Raw genomic sequence first — 17,031 nt, 5'->3', positions numbered from 1 at the left:
CCGGAGCAGGCTCCCCTGAAGGGGACGCTAAGTAATTTATCAGAATCGATTGTCTGCATGCGTTGGGAAGGGAAAGCGGACGCATGTCTTGCGTGCAGCCTGCTCCTTCCCCCATTTGCGCTGTAATCCTATTCCACCATGTGCAGATAGAAGAGGGGACGTAACTCAGCCTTCAGGCCTGGGCGGGGTTCTCGCCGTTTAATCTCTTCCTTTCTCTTCCCTTCGCTGCTTTCCTCCCTCCCCCACTTTCCGTCTCCCAGGCCCAGTGAGGTCAGCTCATGAATATTGCTTCATTTTCCTGAGAGGCTCTGGCAGCGGCGCGTACCTCGTGTGCGGTGCCCAGCTCCCCGTGTATGCATTTCGCCAGCCGGGCAGCAGACAAAGTGGTGGTGAGTAATGCGGCTGCTTTATATCCAAGCCTTTCCCCCCACCCTTGTTTTTTTTTTCCTTCTTCCCCAAAAGCAATGTTACTCGGGATCCAAATGCAACAAACCCGTCAGGTATGAAGGGGACCTTCGGAAACTCCCCCGCGCTTTTAAACCAGGACAAAAGGTAGAAGCACTCCCAAAGCTTAAGCCGCGTTTGAGAATCCTTGGGGGGGGGGGGGGGAGAGGGGGGGAACGACACACGACAGAGCCGGGCCTCCGGCGGAGAAAAGGGGCCAGGGCCGAGGGGGATGTCCTGCCCGAAGCCCCGTGCAGGGGAGAGCTCCGCGCCGGCGCGTAGAGCCACCGGACTGCTCCCTTTTGTTGCTCCCATTTATTTACCCGTTTTTCCGCCTGGACAGAAAAACCTGCGGAGACGCCGCGCCCCGGCGCCACGTGGGTTTGCCTCTGGAGAGAAGGTTGTGCCGCGGAGTTTTTTGAGGACGGAGATTTCGGACTTGAGCTCAAACAGGGCTTTCGTTGTGCCAGTTTAAAAAAAAAAGTATATATGTGTCTAAAAGCAGCCAACTTAACCGTAGGCGGTAGCCGATCCTGGAATTCGGGGTGTGCAGGGTGCTGGTTGTGTTCTGGCAGGTCGCGGGTGAGCCTGATGGCTTAGTTGCAGTGAAAGTTCCCAAAAAGATTCAGATATAGCATAGGGTTCCCGATTTTTAATTTGAATTTCATTTTATACATATCATACTTATATAGGTCCAAATAACTGTAATGTGGAAATTCTGCTTGTAGTGGTTAATAGAAATGCAAACCAAATCTTTTATAAAGTGTTGTGATACAAGTTTTGATAGGTCTACACTCCCATGCTCTCTTTTTACTAATTAATGCCTGGCAAGTTGATGCCTAATTGTGTCATTTTGAGAATTAATTTCCAGAATATTGGTTTAAATCAGGTTGATAATGACAGTGCATTTGAGAGGAAATGCTGTGGTCCTGCTAATGAGAGCAAAGAATACACAGCCTCATTGTCTAGTATGTTCCAGAGAGTAAACCAGTTGTCAGTGTACGGTATACATTGACTATGCCCAGTCGTGCTTCTTTCTTTATTCTCTGTTCTAGCAGGGATCGTTTTAAATCATGTGCTGGGAGGGAACTGGTAGGCCGTGTTAGGAATGCTGTCATTCCTGCTGTTGTCACATTGTCCCTTTAAGGACAGTTGAATAAAGGCTGTGTGTGTGAAAGCAGTTTGTGGATTACAGTAATTTTTTCAGAATATATTGAGGGACATTAGCAGCTTTTAACAGTCCTTTTTCATAATGTGTTACGGCCACGAAAACTGTGGTTGTGTCACTCTAAGGCACATTGCCAAATGAGCACCCTTCAGAGAATACCACATAACATTTTGTTCTGGTTGAAGGTGTATTCCTTGCTTTCTCTGTGTTGAAAATCCGCTGGAGTGATTATGTCTTAGTCCTATACAAGCTACTGATCTGCATAACCAGTAACCTATATGAATCGGTCTTAAAACCTGACAACGCCTCGGGATAACAAACTGGGACAAATCTGTGTTTAGAAGCTGATTGAAGAAACCGTTTCCTTTATGACCCTCAACTGTCGAGTCACCTTGCCCTGAAAGAGTCCCTGTCAAAGCTGAAGGGAAATCTGTAGTTGCTTCCACGTGTGCAGCCCTTTGTAGAGCAGCCTTTCCCCACTCGGCTGTAACAGACACCTGGAGGAGACTTTGTAGCAGGTAGACAGGTCCATTAGCTCGTGAGGACCAGGGAGAGGAAAGTTTGCATGTGGAGGGAAATTTATCCCTGATGTGGCGGCCCGTCGGGGGAAGGTTCGGCATCGTGGGTGGGGAAACGCCCCGAGGTGTGGACGGAGTGGGAACAGAGCCGCTCCGGTTGGCGCTGGGCTGCAGCCTGGGCCGGCTCGGCCGGCGGGTGGGAGCGGGGCAGGGCTGGGGGAGGCACGGAGAGGGCGCGCCGGCCGCCGCCGTTGCTGCAGAGCCAGTCTCCCTGTCGTCCCGTTCCGAGCCCGACCGTCTTCTCCGGTTCTCTTCCCCCAGCTCGCGGGGCGGCGGCGGAGGAGGAGGACACCAGCGATGATGGACGCGTCCCCGAGATAGCCGCCGCCATGAGCCAGCCGCCTGCAGGGGGCGCCGCCGCCGAGCCGCGCCTGCATCCCGAGGGCAGCAGTGGCAGGAAGCAGCCGCGAGCATCCTCGCCGGCTCGGGCCCGGGACACCGCCCCGCGCCCGCCGCCCGCCGCCGCGGCCCGCGCCCCGCCCGCCGCCGTCGCTGCCAAAGCCGCCTCGGCGCGGCCGCCACCGGGCCAGGCTCCCCGAGCCGCCCGCGGCCGCGGCGCCGAGAAGCCTGCGCGGGGAGCTGTCCAGCCCGGCGCCGGTGCTGAAGCCCCGCCTGGCCCCGCCGCCGCCGGGAGAGGCGCCGCCGAGGAGCCGCCGCTCCCGCCGGGCACCGCCGAGGAGGCGCCCCCTGCAGGGGCCGGCGGGGGCGAGCGGGAGGGGGCGGCCGTGCCGCCGCCCAAGCAGTGGCGGGGGAAAGCGGGGCGGTCCCCGCTGAAGGGCGCGGGGGAGGCGGCCCCGGCGCCTCCATCTTCCTCGGTCGCGGGGAAGGGCCGCGGTGCGTCGGCGGGCGGCGGCGGGTACTGGAAGGAGGGATGCCTGCAAAGTGAGCTTATACAGTTCCACCTCAGGAAAGGGCTGGCGGCGGCCGCCCAGATGCAAACCAAGGGCAGCAACCACAGCAGCAGCAGCGGCAGCGCTTCCTCCGCCACCTCCGCGGCCGCCGCCCCGACCGAGCCTCCCCCGGCCGCCTCCGCCTCTTCGCCCGCTGCCATGGCGGCGGCAGGGGCGGAGGGGCTGCGACAGAGCGAGGCGGGAGGCGACGGCAGGAGCGGCGGTCCCGAAGGTGCCCTGAGCCCACACCTGCAGGAGGAGATGCAGGAAGAGATGGAGAAGCTGCGGGAGGAGAACGAGAGCCTCAAGGTGAGAAGCTGGGGCGCTGGCGAGGGTGGGAGAGAACCGGGGCCGTGCGGGGGCCGGGCCGCCTCCCACGCCCGCGCCGGGAGGGACCTTCCCGGCCGCCCGCTCTCCCGGTAGGAACGCTAGAGGCAGCGCTAAGATGGCTCTGTCATGGGGCGTGCGGGCAGTGCTGCTTCCCTGCTCCGTTGCGGTGCTTTATAATGAGCTGTGTTGTATTTACCTGCTGTCCCTGCGGGGCGGAGCTCCATTTTGGCAGCCTTCCCCTTTACGTGCTGACATTTGTGGTTTTGACCCACCTGTTGCATCCCTGTCCCCTTCTTGCCCCAATGCCAGAACGAGATAGATGAGCTGAGGACAGAGATGGACGAGATGAGGGACAGTTTCTTTGAGGAGGATGCTTGTCAGCTTCAAGAAATGCGCCATGAACTGGAGCGAGCCAACAAGAACTGCCGGATCCTTCAGTACCGGCTGCGCAAGGCTGAGCGCAAGAGGCTCCGCTATGCCCAGACCGGCGAGATCGATGGCGAGCTCATACGCAGCATGGAGCAGGACCTCAAGGTACAGACGTGAGCAGGTGTCAAGGGGAGGGAGCTCCTCAGGCAGAGACACAACTGTGCTCTTGGTCCTCATGACTCAGGCATTTCTATCCATTCCACTGTGCACCCAGTGCACCTCGTAGAATAGCAATGGCTAAGCCATTCTTTGTAATAGAAGCCCTTACAGTATGTAGATAGACTGTTTTCAGCTTCAGTGTAACCATTTTTTTTGTAAAGATAATGTGCAAGAAATGACTGAAACCCAATTTAGGAATTAAAGGTTTTGGACCTCTTATGATGAACACAAAACATACTCTTCCACTGCAAAATTAAACCAACCTTGTCAAATAGCACCATGGACTTTGATGTGATTATGTTACTCTTTTGTATCAGATTTCAGGGACCAGCAGATTAAACACTTGCAGAGTCGCAACACAAAACCCTGACTCTGTGACTGTCAGTAAAAAACTGCTGTTATGTTCAGTGAATCCTGGATTTTCCACATCCACCTGAAACCTTAGACAAAATCTGTCACATTTCAACTGCATTTCATCCATAAAGCCTGAATGAACCACAACCCATGGCTGAGCAAAAGTTTCAGTCCTTGTTTGAAGATTGTCATTGGTAAAACATCCATCATCGCCAGTCTAGATTGGTCCAATTACATGAAAAAAGCTTTCTTGAGGTAGTTGCAAGTTTAATTTCTGCTTCCATCTACTAGATTTTGAAAGGCTGAACCACGACTTCTAAATTTTATTCAGCTGACTGGTCTTCCACCTTTTCTCATGGAAGTGTAGACCTCTGTATAGCAAATGTAAGCTCATTGGCCACACTTCTGCCTAGGACTTATAGTTACCTGTGGTGCACTGGATTCTGTGGACTGCAGTTGAAAATGCAAATTTAGTACATGATTAGGAATAAAGTAATTTTTAAACTTCTTTCTGGTAAGTGTAATGAATTGAGAGTATGTCATTCCCAGGCCTGGTTTGGATCATCTTTTCTGAAAGTTTTCCAGCTTGTCATCAATCTTATTAAAATTTCTATTTGATATTCCTTTTCTGTGCTTATTCAAAACCCACATTTTCTGTTGTGGTTATGACAGTTCTATAAATACAACTGCCCATGTGACTCCTAACAAAATACAGTTCCTAGCCTGAAGCAAACCCATACCTTTGTCACAGGGATCAAGCTCAAATCAGGAGATGTTTTGCACACTCAGAGTGATGCTCAGGTGATTAGTTGAGATATACACCTTTGCAGGCAGAATTTGAATGTGAGCCTTCATGTCCTAAGTGAATATTGTGATTCCAGCTTGTAGAGTTGATTTCTTTGTATTAGCAAGGCATACATGTGCAGGCAGGGGAGGGAAGTGGTGAGGGCACCTCTGCTGAGGTTCTTGCCTGCCAATATAGGAAATAGCAGCTCAGGCCTTAGGTTGAGCTGGACAAACAGCTCACTTTAATTAGCATTTCTCCCATGTGTTTATATAAATATATGCCTGACTCTTTGGAAAGGAACAGGTTTTTGCAGTGTTCCCACAGATCATGAGTGTGTTCTGCTTTGGAGTAGGGATGAATGTCTAATGCCAAATTTCTGGCTAATAGCATTCCAGGTGCTGGCTAACCATAATTATAATTCATGTGCCGTTTTCTATAGTGTTCCTAAGTCCTCTGAAGAAGAACTATCCAAAGTAACATTCTTCATTTTGCATGGGCAATATATTAGAGGACTTGGTCCTTCATAGATACAGTCTTGCATATAGCTGTATTGAAACATATCTTGCATAAGTGAGTCCCGTTTCCCATATGATCTAGAACACTCTGTAGGATTTCCCTGCATTTATAGCTACTCCACCAAATTTTACATTAAAAAATGTTGCTACCAGCAATAATATTTTTATTTGGTTTTATTTACTGCTCTAGGTTCTGTCTATGGACTGAAGACAGATTTTGATAGGATGTTTGAAATATCTCCCATGCTTTTCCACTTACTTTGATGGGACAATCAGAGGAGCAGTTTAACACTACATGTAGGAAAAGACATCATCTAAAGCCCTGTGGTGTGATTCTCAGCTCATTCTGCAGTCTCTTTGGAGTATGGTTATAATTGAAATTCCCCTCCACTCGCTCTTTCTGTTGGGCATTATGTGCCTTGGGTGCATGTGCAGTGGGGGAGGTTAGTGTTGTATCTGTAATTCACACACACTGAGTTTCTTGTCAGGGGAGGCTGAGTCACTGGCTGCTGCTGTTTTCTGATAGATTGGATTCTTCTAGACTGCATGCTTACAATTATTTTTCTTTAATGTTTTAGTGTGTCAAAGAACTCTCTGACATACTAACATGCTAAGATCATTCAAGTGAAAGCCATGAAGGATAGTGTTCTGAGCTCCCCTAGCTAATGCTAAGTAGGATTAATTATACTTTCCAATGTTCTAAAAAAAGCAGGAAATTAGGCTTTTCAAATCATATGCCTGTGTGTCTAAATCACCATCATAACAGTGATTAGTGTATATTTAAATATTTTGGTGTGTGATTATAGTTTCTGGTGATTTCACAAAATACAGTGCAAATGGCTCGAAGGGCAAGATTCTCATTACTTTATATGAAGAAGAGGAATTAGATCTTGTCATATGCTTTTTAACTCTATTCCTGTGAAAATGCATTAAAAAACCCCCAAACAACCAAAGAAACTTAAATGATCATTTCCACTGAAAATATTGGACATCATTTGGGTGAGCATAAGGTCAGTAAAAATGGGGTTGTTCATATTTTAGTCTTAAAATAAACCAGTTGTAGTAAATATTTAGATTAATTGTCCATGAAGGAGAGAAAAACTAGCAAGGTTGTTCATTTGTGATCCTATGCAAGGTACAGGTAAGGAAGGCCTGGGGAAGATGGGCTCTGCTCTTAGATGCTGTTGCATGTCAAGTATTTGAAGGACATATGTTCAGTGCATTAAAAAGCATAAGCTAGCTGTGGTTAAGATAAATGATCATTGTCTTCAGGAATATTGATGGTCCTATTTAACTGTTGAGGTAACAGAACCTCAGAAGGGAGTTGCATTTTAGTGTGTAATGTGGTTCCCACTGAAGTCCACAGGAACAATACACTATTTTTTGGAAGGAATTAGCTTGAATTTGGAATAATTTAGAATTCTGTCTATGGATGTCCTTGTCTACATTTTCCCTTGCATACCACTTCCATCAAAACAACCAGAATTGACCTCTAAATGGTTGTTTAGGCATTAAACACCGCAGCAGTAATTGTTTTTTTGGTTTGTTTTTTTTTTAACCTTTCTTTTGATACACAATTTCATTTAGGTTGCAAAAGATGTATCGGTGAGACTTCATCATGAGTTAGAAAATGTGGAAGAAAAACGTACTATAACAGAAGATGAAAATGAAAAATTAAGACAGCAGCTTATAGAAGTTGAAATTGCCAAACAAGCATTACAGAATGAACTGGAAAAAATGAAAGAGGTTAGTGTTGTTATTTACTTCTACACCAATAATTTGAAGATCTCAAATTCTTATTGCTGAACTGTTTTTCTTCTATAATTTGTTTTAGAGTTAAAAAATACGGCAGACAAAAATTGAAAGTTGCAAAGAGTGTTTAAATACAACTTGATGGTTGAGAAGCTAAACCCAAAATATTTGGTGTTTTCTAGGCAAAACAGAAACCAAATTGTGGCTCTGTTTTAGCTCTGCAAGGGGGGAAATGTGAATGATAGTAACAAGAGTTCAGAGGCTTTGATACATTGTACCTACATATAGATTCATGCTGGAAGAGTGCTGAAGTGTGTCAAAGGCATGTAACTTTACAGATGAAGTTCCCCACATGTTTTTACAAAGACCAGTAGTTTTTCCCTTGCTAACCACTAATAAGGACTAGCAGGCACATCGAGACTGAGGATTTATCCACTTCTCCATCTTGTTCAGTTATGCTCTTTGGAGTTATTTGGAAGCAATAGACTCTACCTGGCCTTTCAATCTAAGCATAATTTTACATTGTATCTAATTAATGTTCAAAATTACGCAATGTGCTATTATATAGATGCAAGATACTATGCCATTAAGTAAGCAGAAAATTGCATTACAGCAGTAATAGCTAGGCCAACAGAGATAACAAAGCAGGCAGTAAAAGGAGAAACTGTTGATTAAGAATGAATTCCCAGAACAGATTTTAGAAACAGCTCTCCAGTTCAATGTTTAAAATTCAATGGATGCCACTGATTTTCACTTTAAGGAATATACCCCAGTAGGGACTCCAGAGTCTTCTTTGATCTTGTATGAAGAAGAAGAGATGTATTGCAGTTGCTAAAAAGACAGGAAATTTTCAGTTCTATCATAAGTTAGGGTATTTTTAGGAACTGCAATTGCTTCCTTTAAGCGACGTAGTATTAAAAATATTCATGTGTTTTCTTTACAGAAATTGAATTTCAAGCATGTTAGTACAGAATAAACAGGTGGTTTGTTCCACCTTCTGCTGCTTTCCCAGATAATTGCAGATTTTAAAAGGGCATGAATTCTGAGTCTTACTCAGTGTTATCTCCCTGAGACTTTCTTCTTCTGTCTTCACTGTAGTTTCTGCCATCAAATACAACTTGGTTTCCTGGAGTATCTTCCTTATGAGAACATGATCTTTCTGCAATTATCCTTGCAACTTGTGCTTAAGATTGAGTTTACTCCAAATTTTTAATTATTCTCATCCACTCAGATTCTACTTTCTATTCTCACCTTTGGATCCTCCTGCCCTCTAATAGGTTGTACTGCTGTAAATTTCCTTTGCTTTGTTTCTTCTTGTGCATCTTCAGATAACAATGAAGTTTAGTGGCAACTTAATAGCTTATGTTCTTTGATATTAACCAATAAATAGACCTCTTCATCCCTGGCATCACTAGTCATTTTCTCCTCATCTTGATTCTTCCCTCTGGCCTACTATGTGGAACTATGGTGCTGTTACTCTTATACTGTTCTCCACTTCTTTCTTTGGCTTAGGTGTTTAGCCCTTTCTGTTATTGCTGTTGGTATCAATGAAAGGATACTGGATATAACAGAACAGAGAGTGTCATGTGTAAACTAGGGACTCTGCTACACAATAGTGTTTTTTATGAAGTGAAATGGATGGATGATTCCTGGTGGCACAGAATGGGGGCACTGAGCCAGAAGGAAAAAAAGAAGACTTGACACCATAGTAAGATGGAGTGGACAAAGAGACAGAAATACATCCTTATAGTGAACTGGGGAGAACTGTCATGCAGAGTCACTTTGTCATTATAATTGGGCAAGAGTTTTCACTTATGTATTTCAATCAAACTGCTGAGTCCCTTTCAGTAGGAGAAGGCTGCTTTTCAGGCTAGGACTTTCAGTACAACATGGGGGATGGGATGTTGGAGGATAGTTGAGAAGGTACAACTCCGAGAAAAGCAAGTTTGAAGCAAACCTAAATTATTATGCACTTTGCAAATGTGTCATGACAAGGGACCATGGAAGCATGCTGGTGAAAAATACTAGTTCTTACAGGACTCAAATTTAGAATCTGTGAAGAAGCTATGAAAATGTTAACATGGAACAACCATAAAAACAACCCAAAGCAGTCTGAAGTGCAGTAGAATTCTGTGACAAATAAGTTTTCTTCTTCTGTTGCAGTCAAAGATTTCATGCATCTTAAATGTCATTGTCAGATTATCATAATGTTAACTTTCAGTTTGGTTGTGAGTTATTTCCTCTAATTTCACAAGTTACAACCCTTTCTCCTTTCAATACAGCCATTACAACCAGTGGAACCGCCTACCTAAGGAAGTTCTCAGCATAGACAGAAATGCATAGGAGACCTTCTGTTTGGATTGTGATCTTCACTTTTTTGAGCTTACAATTAATGGGAAAATTAATCTCTAAAGACCATGAACCAGGTTTTTTTTTACAGCACAGTAACAGTTCTCAGAATATGTAATGACTGATTTCTGCACTTTTATGTCATCAAACGTACTGCAGAAGCACAAACATTTCCATTCTTCTTAAAATCTATTGGCATATAACTGCCATGGGAAATTTGTTCTCCTTTTATAATGAACAGTATTAGATAGCAGAGAATGGTTAAAATAAGTCTTAATAGAAAATGTAAGAAGCAGAAGTATAATTTTTTTTAAGAGTCTCTAGGGCAGGACCAAAGCCAAATTCTCTCTGTGTGGATTCTTTCTTATTTTAAAAAGCATGGAGACTTGACTGGAAACTTGTATAAAAGATAAATGGTAGCAAATGTGTTTGTGTAGAGTCAAATAAGACAGACATGTGAATGTATTTGTCCATTAATATAGAGAAGTAATTGCTGTTGGCTTTCTTGATTTGGAGTTTTATTTTTATTTATGGCAAATTCCATGACAAATTTGAAATTGTTGTTGATGGCAGCAGAAGCTTGCAAGCATCCAGGATTTGGAAAGTGTTCCAGCAATACATGCATTTTGTATCAGTAATTTTACTTTCAGTCCCCCAACTTTCAGCTATTTGATTTAATGTTATTCCTGCATATGTCCACAGAGATGCACAAGAGTATTAATCTGTGATGGTTTTCTTTGTAGCAGCAGCTTCTGATTTCCTCTTTATTATTGGTTACTGTTAATTGTAATACTTTTTGGGAAGCTGAAAACAAAGTGGAAAAATTGTCACCTACAAGAAAGAGAAACGAATAGTAGCCAGGTATACCTTTGCAGATGTATAAAAAATGTTAACGTGTTGTTAATGAATTAATGTTCATTAATTTGTTGTTAACTGTTTGGTAAAGCCTGTCTAACTCTTACAGAGCTTTTTGTTTTCACAGTGCAAGCTAAACATGCATTTGCTGTAGCTGTGTAGGAGGCACCCAGTTAGCTGTGCTTTAGGTGGCTTGTGAGACAAATGAAGTAGCGGGAAAGTATGACAGATTTACTGGACCCTGGTCTTTACAAATCCTCATTGCAATGCAGACGTAATTGCAAGAAGCACAGTGTTTTTCAGGAACTTACACTTTTCTGGATAGAAATAGATTGCTCTGGTAGTGCTCCAGGCTGGGCAGATGCAAGGCAGCACAGTTCTTACAGTCACTTGAGGGTAATGTTGTCAAGCCACCATTTTCTTCATAGAGTATTAGATCAGATACAGAGCTTGTGAAAACCACAGCTGCATGGCCCGTGAACCAGAGATATCTTTTGTCCCTTCAGTTCAGACTGCAGGCAGAGGAGTTTATGGCTCCCTACATGGGTCTGCATTTTGCTGGAGTGGTGCCTGTTTTGTCAGTCAGTCTGGTTTGTACAGTGCATGAAAATGGAAGAAGGCAACAGGGTCTGGTGAACTGGGCAGTGGAGCTGGGAGGAAGAGCCTGAATTCTCCACATAATTTTGATACTAACCTGCTATGGGACTACAGGAAAGCAATTACACTTTTCTGCTTACTCTTGCAACATTTGTCTGCCCTGTTTAAGCACAGATTAGCTCTCTATACATCTCTGAGTGTTCAGGCTGGACAAGAATCAAGAGGATAGCTATAGCTGGAAGTTTCACCACAAAAGCTGCTGTTATAAAAACACCAAACAAACACAAATTCTGCTCTGCACCCCCTCGCCCTCTCCAAACAAACAAACAAAAAAAAACCCCAAAGAATCAAACCACCAAACCCACAAACCTCCAAAAACTAGAAAGCTGTGAAAAAACTGGTAAGGGATGATCCCATCCCAGTCCCCTGGATCACCAACAGCAGCTTGCCCAGCTTGACTCTGATAAAAATTCAGTATCTCTTCTTTTTCACAGCCCTTTCTCTAAGCACCTTCTCCTGCTGTTTAACCACAAGCACTTATTTCCAGTCTTTCTTCTACAACTCACAAAATCTCAGATTCTCGAGGTTCTCTCACACGGTCTTGATCTTGTGTCTTGTTTTTTGGGTTTTTTTATATGTCTGGTAGTGGCTGTTTTGCTGTCTTCTGGTTCTTAAGTCCCACTGTTGTCCTCCCCCACCATTCCCTCCTTGCCTGCGTCCTTCCAACTCCTCATGAGTGCCCAGTCTTTCTGGATTTCAAGTATTTTCCAGTTAATTTTTCTCTTATTCTACTCCAGATAATTCCCATTTCTTAGTTACAGCTTCTCTTTGCTGCAAAATTTCTCCTTTCCCCCTGATTCTTCCACCCCCTCATAGAAATCTGTCAGCTTTCTTAGTTTGTTCTGTTCCTTTCCTTGTTTCCAAGCCAAGCCTCATTTTTGCATCTGGACTGAGAGCAGTGGAGGATCACTCACTGTGCTAGGAGACAGCAACTATATCACTGTGAGCACTGGAGGAACGGTTTCTAATTCTAATGCCAAGCCTCAGCTTTGTCTAGACCATTATGGAATGACAGTCACAGGATTAGTTAGACCTTGCCTTCTGGCCTGGAGTTGGAACATAATCTGTTGGCTGGAGAAAATGCGCAGATTGATACCTGGGGTGTGAGAGTGTGTGATGGTTCAGAAATACATATCTTTTAGCAATTTAAACTGGTAAGCTCCAACTAGTAATTGCCTAGTAATGTATAGGAATGGAAGATTTCCAAAAGGTTATGTCATGATTTTGATAGATTAGAAAAGTATGAGGTATACATTGTGTATAAACACAGAAATGTTCTGAAACACACAGACCTACTGAAACTTCTCAAAAGAACAATTGCTAGAATAATTTATATTAAACAAACAAGGATATTCTCATCTTAAAAAAAGCTGAATATTTTAGCTGAAATTTTCCAAAATATTAACAATGTTGGTAACATCCCAGAACAGATGCTTGGTGTGGAAAATCTGCAACATCTAAAATGTAATGAGGTTGCAAAAAACTGGGAACAAGTCTCATAAGGAGTGGTGGTTTGCAGCATTTCCAGTAGGCAAGGCAACCATATTCAACAGCAGCATTACATTTTTGGATCCTTTCAGAACTTTCTCGTCTGGTACTTGTCCCTTCTCTGAGGACCTTAAACTTCACCACCTTACAGTCAGGGCAGCCAATGCTGCCTTTGGCCATCAAACCCTTGACAAATGCTTCCTTATTTATAACAGGTAATTCTCACAGCTGACTTATTAATCACCTGTGGTAAAAATTGCCTTCAATCCATTGCAAAAAATCACATGACTTCTAGCTGACTGAAAAATGGTTCATCTATTTTCTCTTATGCATCAGATGTTCAGTAGAAGCTACCCCAAATGATGCCACTCATGCTTCTCTGTCCTCTAATTCTTGCCCATAGCTCTCAGCTGGGCCATCATCCATTACAAGACAGCCCCAAATGCAATTGAACTGCTCTTTTCTGTAGAGCACAACCCTTTTTCCTCAGCTTTAGAGGTTTCGTCAATCCATTGCTGCATTCCAGGCACGTGACCTATCCTAACAGGTTTCTGTGATTCCAGTGTGGTCATAACTGTACAGATGTTCATGACTTTTAGCTACTGTTTGTTGCACATGCTGCGTGCATACGAGTCACTGGAGATGGATACTTGGTTGTGCTGCTTTGAAAGGGAAAGTTTGAATCTCCTCCATCATAGTCTCCCAACCACATTGTAATTGCACCTCACCTTTTCATTTTTCCTCAGAGTTAGAGCTTCATTTTTAACAGCTGGTAATGGAGGGAGCAAGGTCAAGGCAGAGAGAGATGAGATGCTAGTACACCTGCTCATGTAGGTGCTTAGCCTCCCAGGTTCAGTGCAGTAAGCAGTACTCTTTGGACAGTTACAGTAATTTACTTGCTCCTGGCACCAGAGGGCAGCAAGGGAGGATTTAATAGAGCTTTCACAAGACTGGTTCCTTCCTGCGTCTTTTGGAGTATCCAAATACTAAGTGTATTTTTACTAACAGTACCTTTAAGCAGAGGGTTTCTGTGATCTGGAATTTCAGTTCGTTGCCTCATGAAAACTCAGTCTGCTTTGGTGAAGAGAACAACTGGATAATGAGGAGATTTTTAAAAAAGAGATTAGAAACAAATGTCTGCCTGAGTTTGTATAGGAAAAAGAAAAAAATAGTTCTCTATCTCCAAGCACAGCTCAGTGATTTCTGAGCAACACATCCCAGCAGATGCATAACTAACCCCTGGTTACTTTTCAGACTTGCTTGTGTGATATTCTGTTACTCTTGGTATCTTGCCCAAATATTTTGTTCCTTTAAAAGCAGTGCTCTGCAGGGATGTTACTCATAATCTGTGAGGGTGTGATTCTGACATACTTGCTCAGAGCACACTGCATTTTCACAAGGAGTGAGACAAGCACAGTTTGCTTAGTTTAGTTCTTTGAATATGAGAAAAGAATCATAATGGAGAAAGAAATTAACCTCTGTTATAAAATCTGTTGTAGTAATCCTGTGAAAATGTCATACCATAAATAGGGAAAAAATACACTTACACTTCATAAAATTATATTTTAATTATGTATCAGCTGTCACAATTCACATGAGCCATTTGCTACAAGAGAGTTGCTCAAAACTGATAAAAACCAGCCTGATGGTCAATAATAATATACTCCAAGACATATGTAATAAATAGTGAATGATTTCAAAAGAACAAAGCTCCATAAATATCTTACTGTGAAGAGATTTTGTGAGTAAAGATGCCTAGAGGTGATATTTTTCAGAGTCATTGAAGCTGGTGTGCTGCTTTGTGAATTCCTATTGAATTGTCTGAAAATTTGCAAGGATGTGAAAAGGGAGTGGCAGAATTGATGGCTAATTGGGAAGTAATAATGAAAGACTGCCAGCGGCACTGAAAAAGAGTTTCTCTGGAATAGATTTAAATCAGAAACTAACTTAACCTTCACAAAATAAAGTATGATCTATTATTTTGAATCTGTAAACATAATGCTGCTACTCTGGTTTCATGGGGACATGGAAGTTCCTTCCTTGTGTCACAGTCTTACATTGTTTTCCTTTGTTTCTGTGATAGTTATCAGCAGCCTTAGATTTGCAAATTATCTTGTCAAAGGTGTTACTGATATTACATACAGGCCAGGTAAAATCAGAGTCTCTCTGCAGTAAGGTGTATTTTAATAAAGGGAAAAAAAAGTAATGACCATCTTGAAAAAAAAAGTTATGAGAATGGAAACATATAATAAGAGCTGAGCTTCCAAACACATTGAAACTGTGCTTTAGAGGAAGGACAGGAGTCCCAACATCCTGATCTTGAGTATCTGAGACCTCCTTTTTTTCCTTGGATCATTCTTCTCAAAGTTGTTCTTTGCTACAGAATCAGCTACCACTGTTTCAGTGCTTGGGCATGATTTGGGGTCTATCCTGGGTCACAGCTTATTACATATTGGCAGTTTGGATGTGGTCCTGTTTGTTTGAAAGGAAGCTGTAGAGAATTTAGCTGTATTGTCATCATAGCTGAAAGGAGACTGAATTACGAAATGCCAGTTGGCATCAGATCATGAGAACTGTCCCTGACCATTTAATTTACAAGTGTAAGAACTAGTCAAAGGTTCTCTGACTTGGTGTGGAGCCAGATGAGATGGCAAATGACATGAAGAACAGTAAGTCCAGTTGTTGCTGCCATGTGAGTTCCTACTGCTGAGAATTCCTTGGCAACGGTCAATCACCAGCAGTGACAAAGCATGCCCAGTTGTCTGTGGGAGTAATGGGTAACTGTGTGGTAGCTGTAGTATAGGTGGTAGATGGTAACTGGTTAACAGAGAAAATGATTTGTGATCATGAACTCAACCTTGGGGCAGGCTGTAAAAGAGTATTTCTCTTGCTATAGACTTTAGGGTATTACTTCCTTGAGATCTAAAGGAGAAAGAAAGCCTTTTATGTCTCTTAGCAGAAGTAGGTGATCTTGCTACTGACTTCACCAAGGCTGTCAAAATGCTCTACCACATTAAAAAATGGAGGAAATTTTGGGAAATCCGGTACTGCAGGGCTTTGTAATGGTTTTTGGCCACAGAGGACAAGTGTTTGTTTTTGTGCTTCCCACTTTCAGTATTTCTTTACTCAAATGATATTCAAGTGTCCATATATGTAATTTAGACATAGAGGTACCAACTTGATTGCTCAAAAGAAAGAAAAAGTTGCCAGGTAACTTAGAAGTGTAAAAATTATCTCCCTGAGTTAACTGGCTTTTCAATAGCTATCACATTACCTTTAACAGCTGTATCCATAGACAGTACATAATTCACACTTGTTCTTTTGTTGTTGTTTTGCTTGCATTTATTTTTAATAATTTATTATGCTTTTCAAATTCCAACTACCATTTTATTTTTGCCCATTTTGTCATTTTTGTAAGGTCTTTGGAAATTTTTTGTAAGATACTGTGTATGATTTCCTCAGTTACTTAAAGAAAGAGATTGCATGATAGGGAGGACAAATTCAACTTCTTTGTACTGCTAGAAAAGCATGAGAAAGTAGGGGTAGGGGTAGGCCAGGATTCTCTGGGTTTAGAGGAAGTCCATAATGACTTGCAAAATTGCTTTCTATCACTTGGAACACTTTATGAAGGAAGAACAAAGACATCTTCAAAGTGCTGAACAAGAGGTCTAGATACCTATTTTTGCATGGAATCATATACCAAATGTCATCATCTTACTGGAAGCGTCACCAAGGCTTTGATGAATAATAGCTATATGTGCTTTTTGTCCATTATACCACTGTATTTAGTCCTGTTTAAGTGCACCTGTCCCTTCAAAGAAACACCTGAAATAACAGAGCATTTGCAATATGCTGATAACAGGTCAAAGCTGAGCATGTTTCAAATTGAAACATTACATTCTCTGTTGCTGCTAGTGAATCTACAGTTAGAAAAAAGCAAAAGAGGACCCTCTGTAGCCTGGTAGATTTTTCAGTTGTTCTGCACATGGAATTTCACAATACATCTTTCAGGTACCTGTGTTCCTGATAGAAGTTTGGCAGAGCCTTACAAGCCTAGGTAGTTTGTTCTGGCTTTAGGAGAGTAAGCAGGAAGTAGCACCATGGAGTTAAGTGCTGCCCTGCATTTTGGCTGAATTCAGCTGTTCAGTGTGAGAAAGGAAAACCTTGTCATGTCATAGTACGGATGGCTGTTCTGGAACATGTTATAGGCCCTCGGGGAGTAACCTCAGTGCAGTTTCCAGCGTAAAAACAGGTAAAACAGACTGGCAAGATGTCA

The 17,031-nt window shown here is 43.1% G+C and overlaps 1 protein-coding gene across 9 annotated transcripts in view; it reads left to right on the top strand.

Moving 5' to 3' along the window:
• The first annotated feature begins 229 nt into the window (after positions 1–229).
• MTCL3 (MTCL family member 3) overlaps positions 230–17,031 on the top strand; it is a 36,525-nt gene continuing 19,723 nt past the window's right edge. For 7 of the 9 annotated variants that reach the window (XM_071549033.1, XM_071549030.1, XM_071549028.1 and 4 more), the window contains exons 1-4: positions 305–389; positions 2,452–3,389; positions 3,720–3,944; positions 7,242–7,400. In XM_071549033.1, coding sequence (XP_071405134.1) covers positions 2,520–3,389; positions 3,720–3,944; positions 7,242–7,400 — 1,254 coding nt within the window. In that variant the 5' untranslated portion in view covers positions 305–389; positions 2,452–2,519. Of the gene's footprint in view, positions 390–2,451; positions 3,390–3,719; positions 3,945–7,241; positions 7,401–17,031 lie in introns of all 9 variants that reach the window. The other 2 variants (XM_071549036.1, XM_071549035.1) reach the window with 2 other exon arrangements.

The sequence above is a fragment of the Pithys albifrons genome, chromosome 2, assembly GCF_047495875.1.
Source record: "Pithys albifrons albifrons isolate INPA30051 chromosome 2, PitAlb_v1, whole genome shotgun sequence".
Classification (NCBI taxonomy): domain Eukaryota; kingdom Metazoa; phylum Chordata; class Aves; order Passeriformes; family Thamnophilidae; genus Pithys; species Pithys albifrons.
Note: the sequence above shows the minus strand (reverse complement) of the source record. Positions and strands in the feature narration are given on the sequence as shown.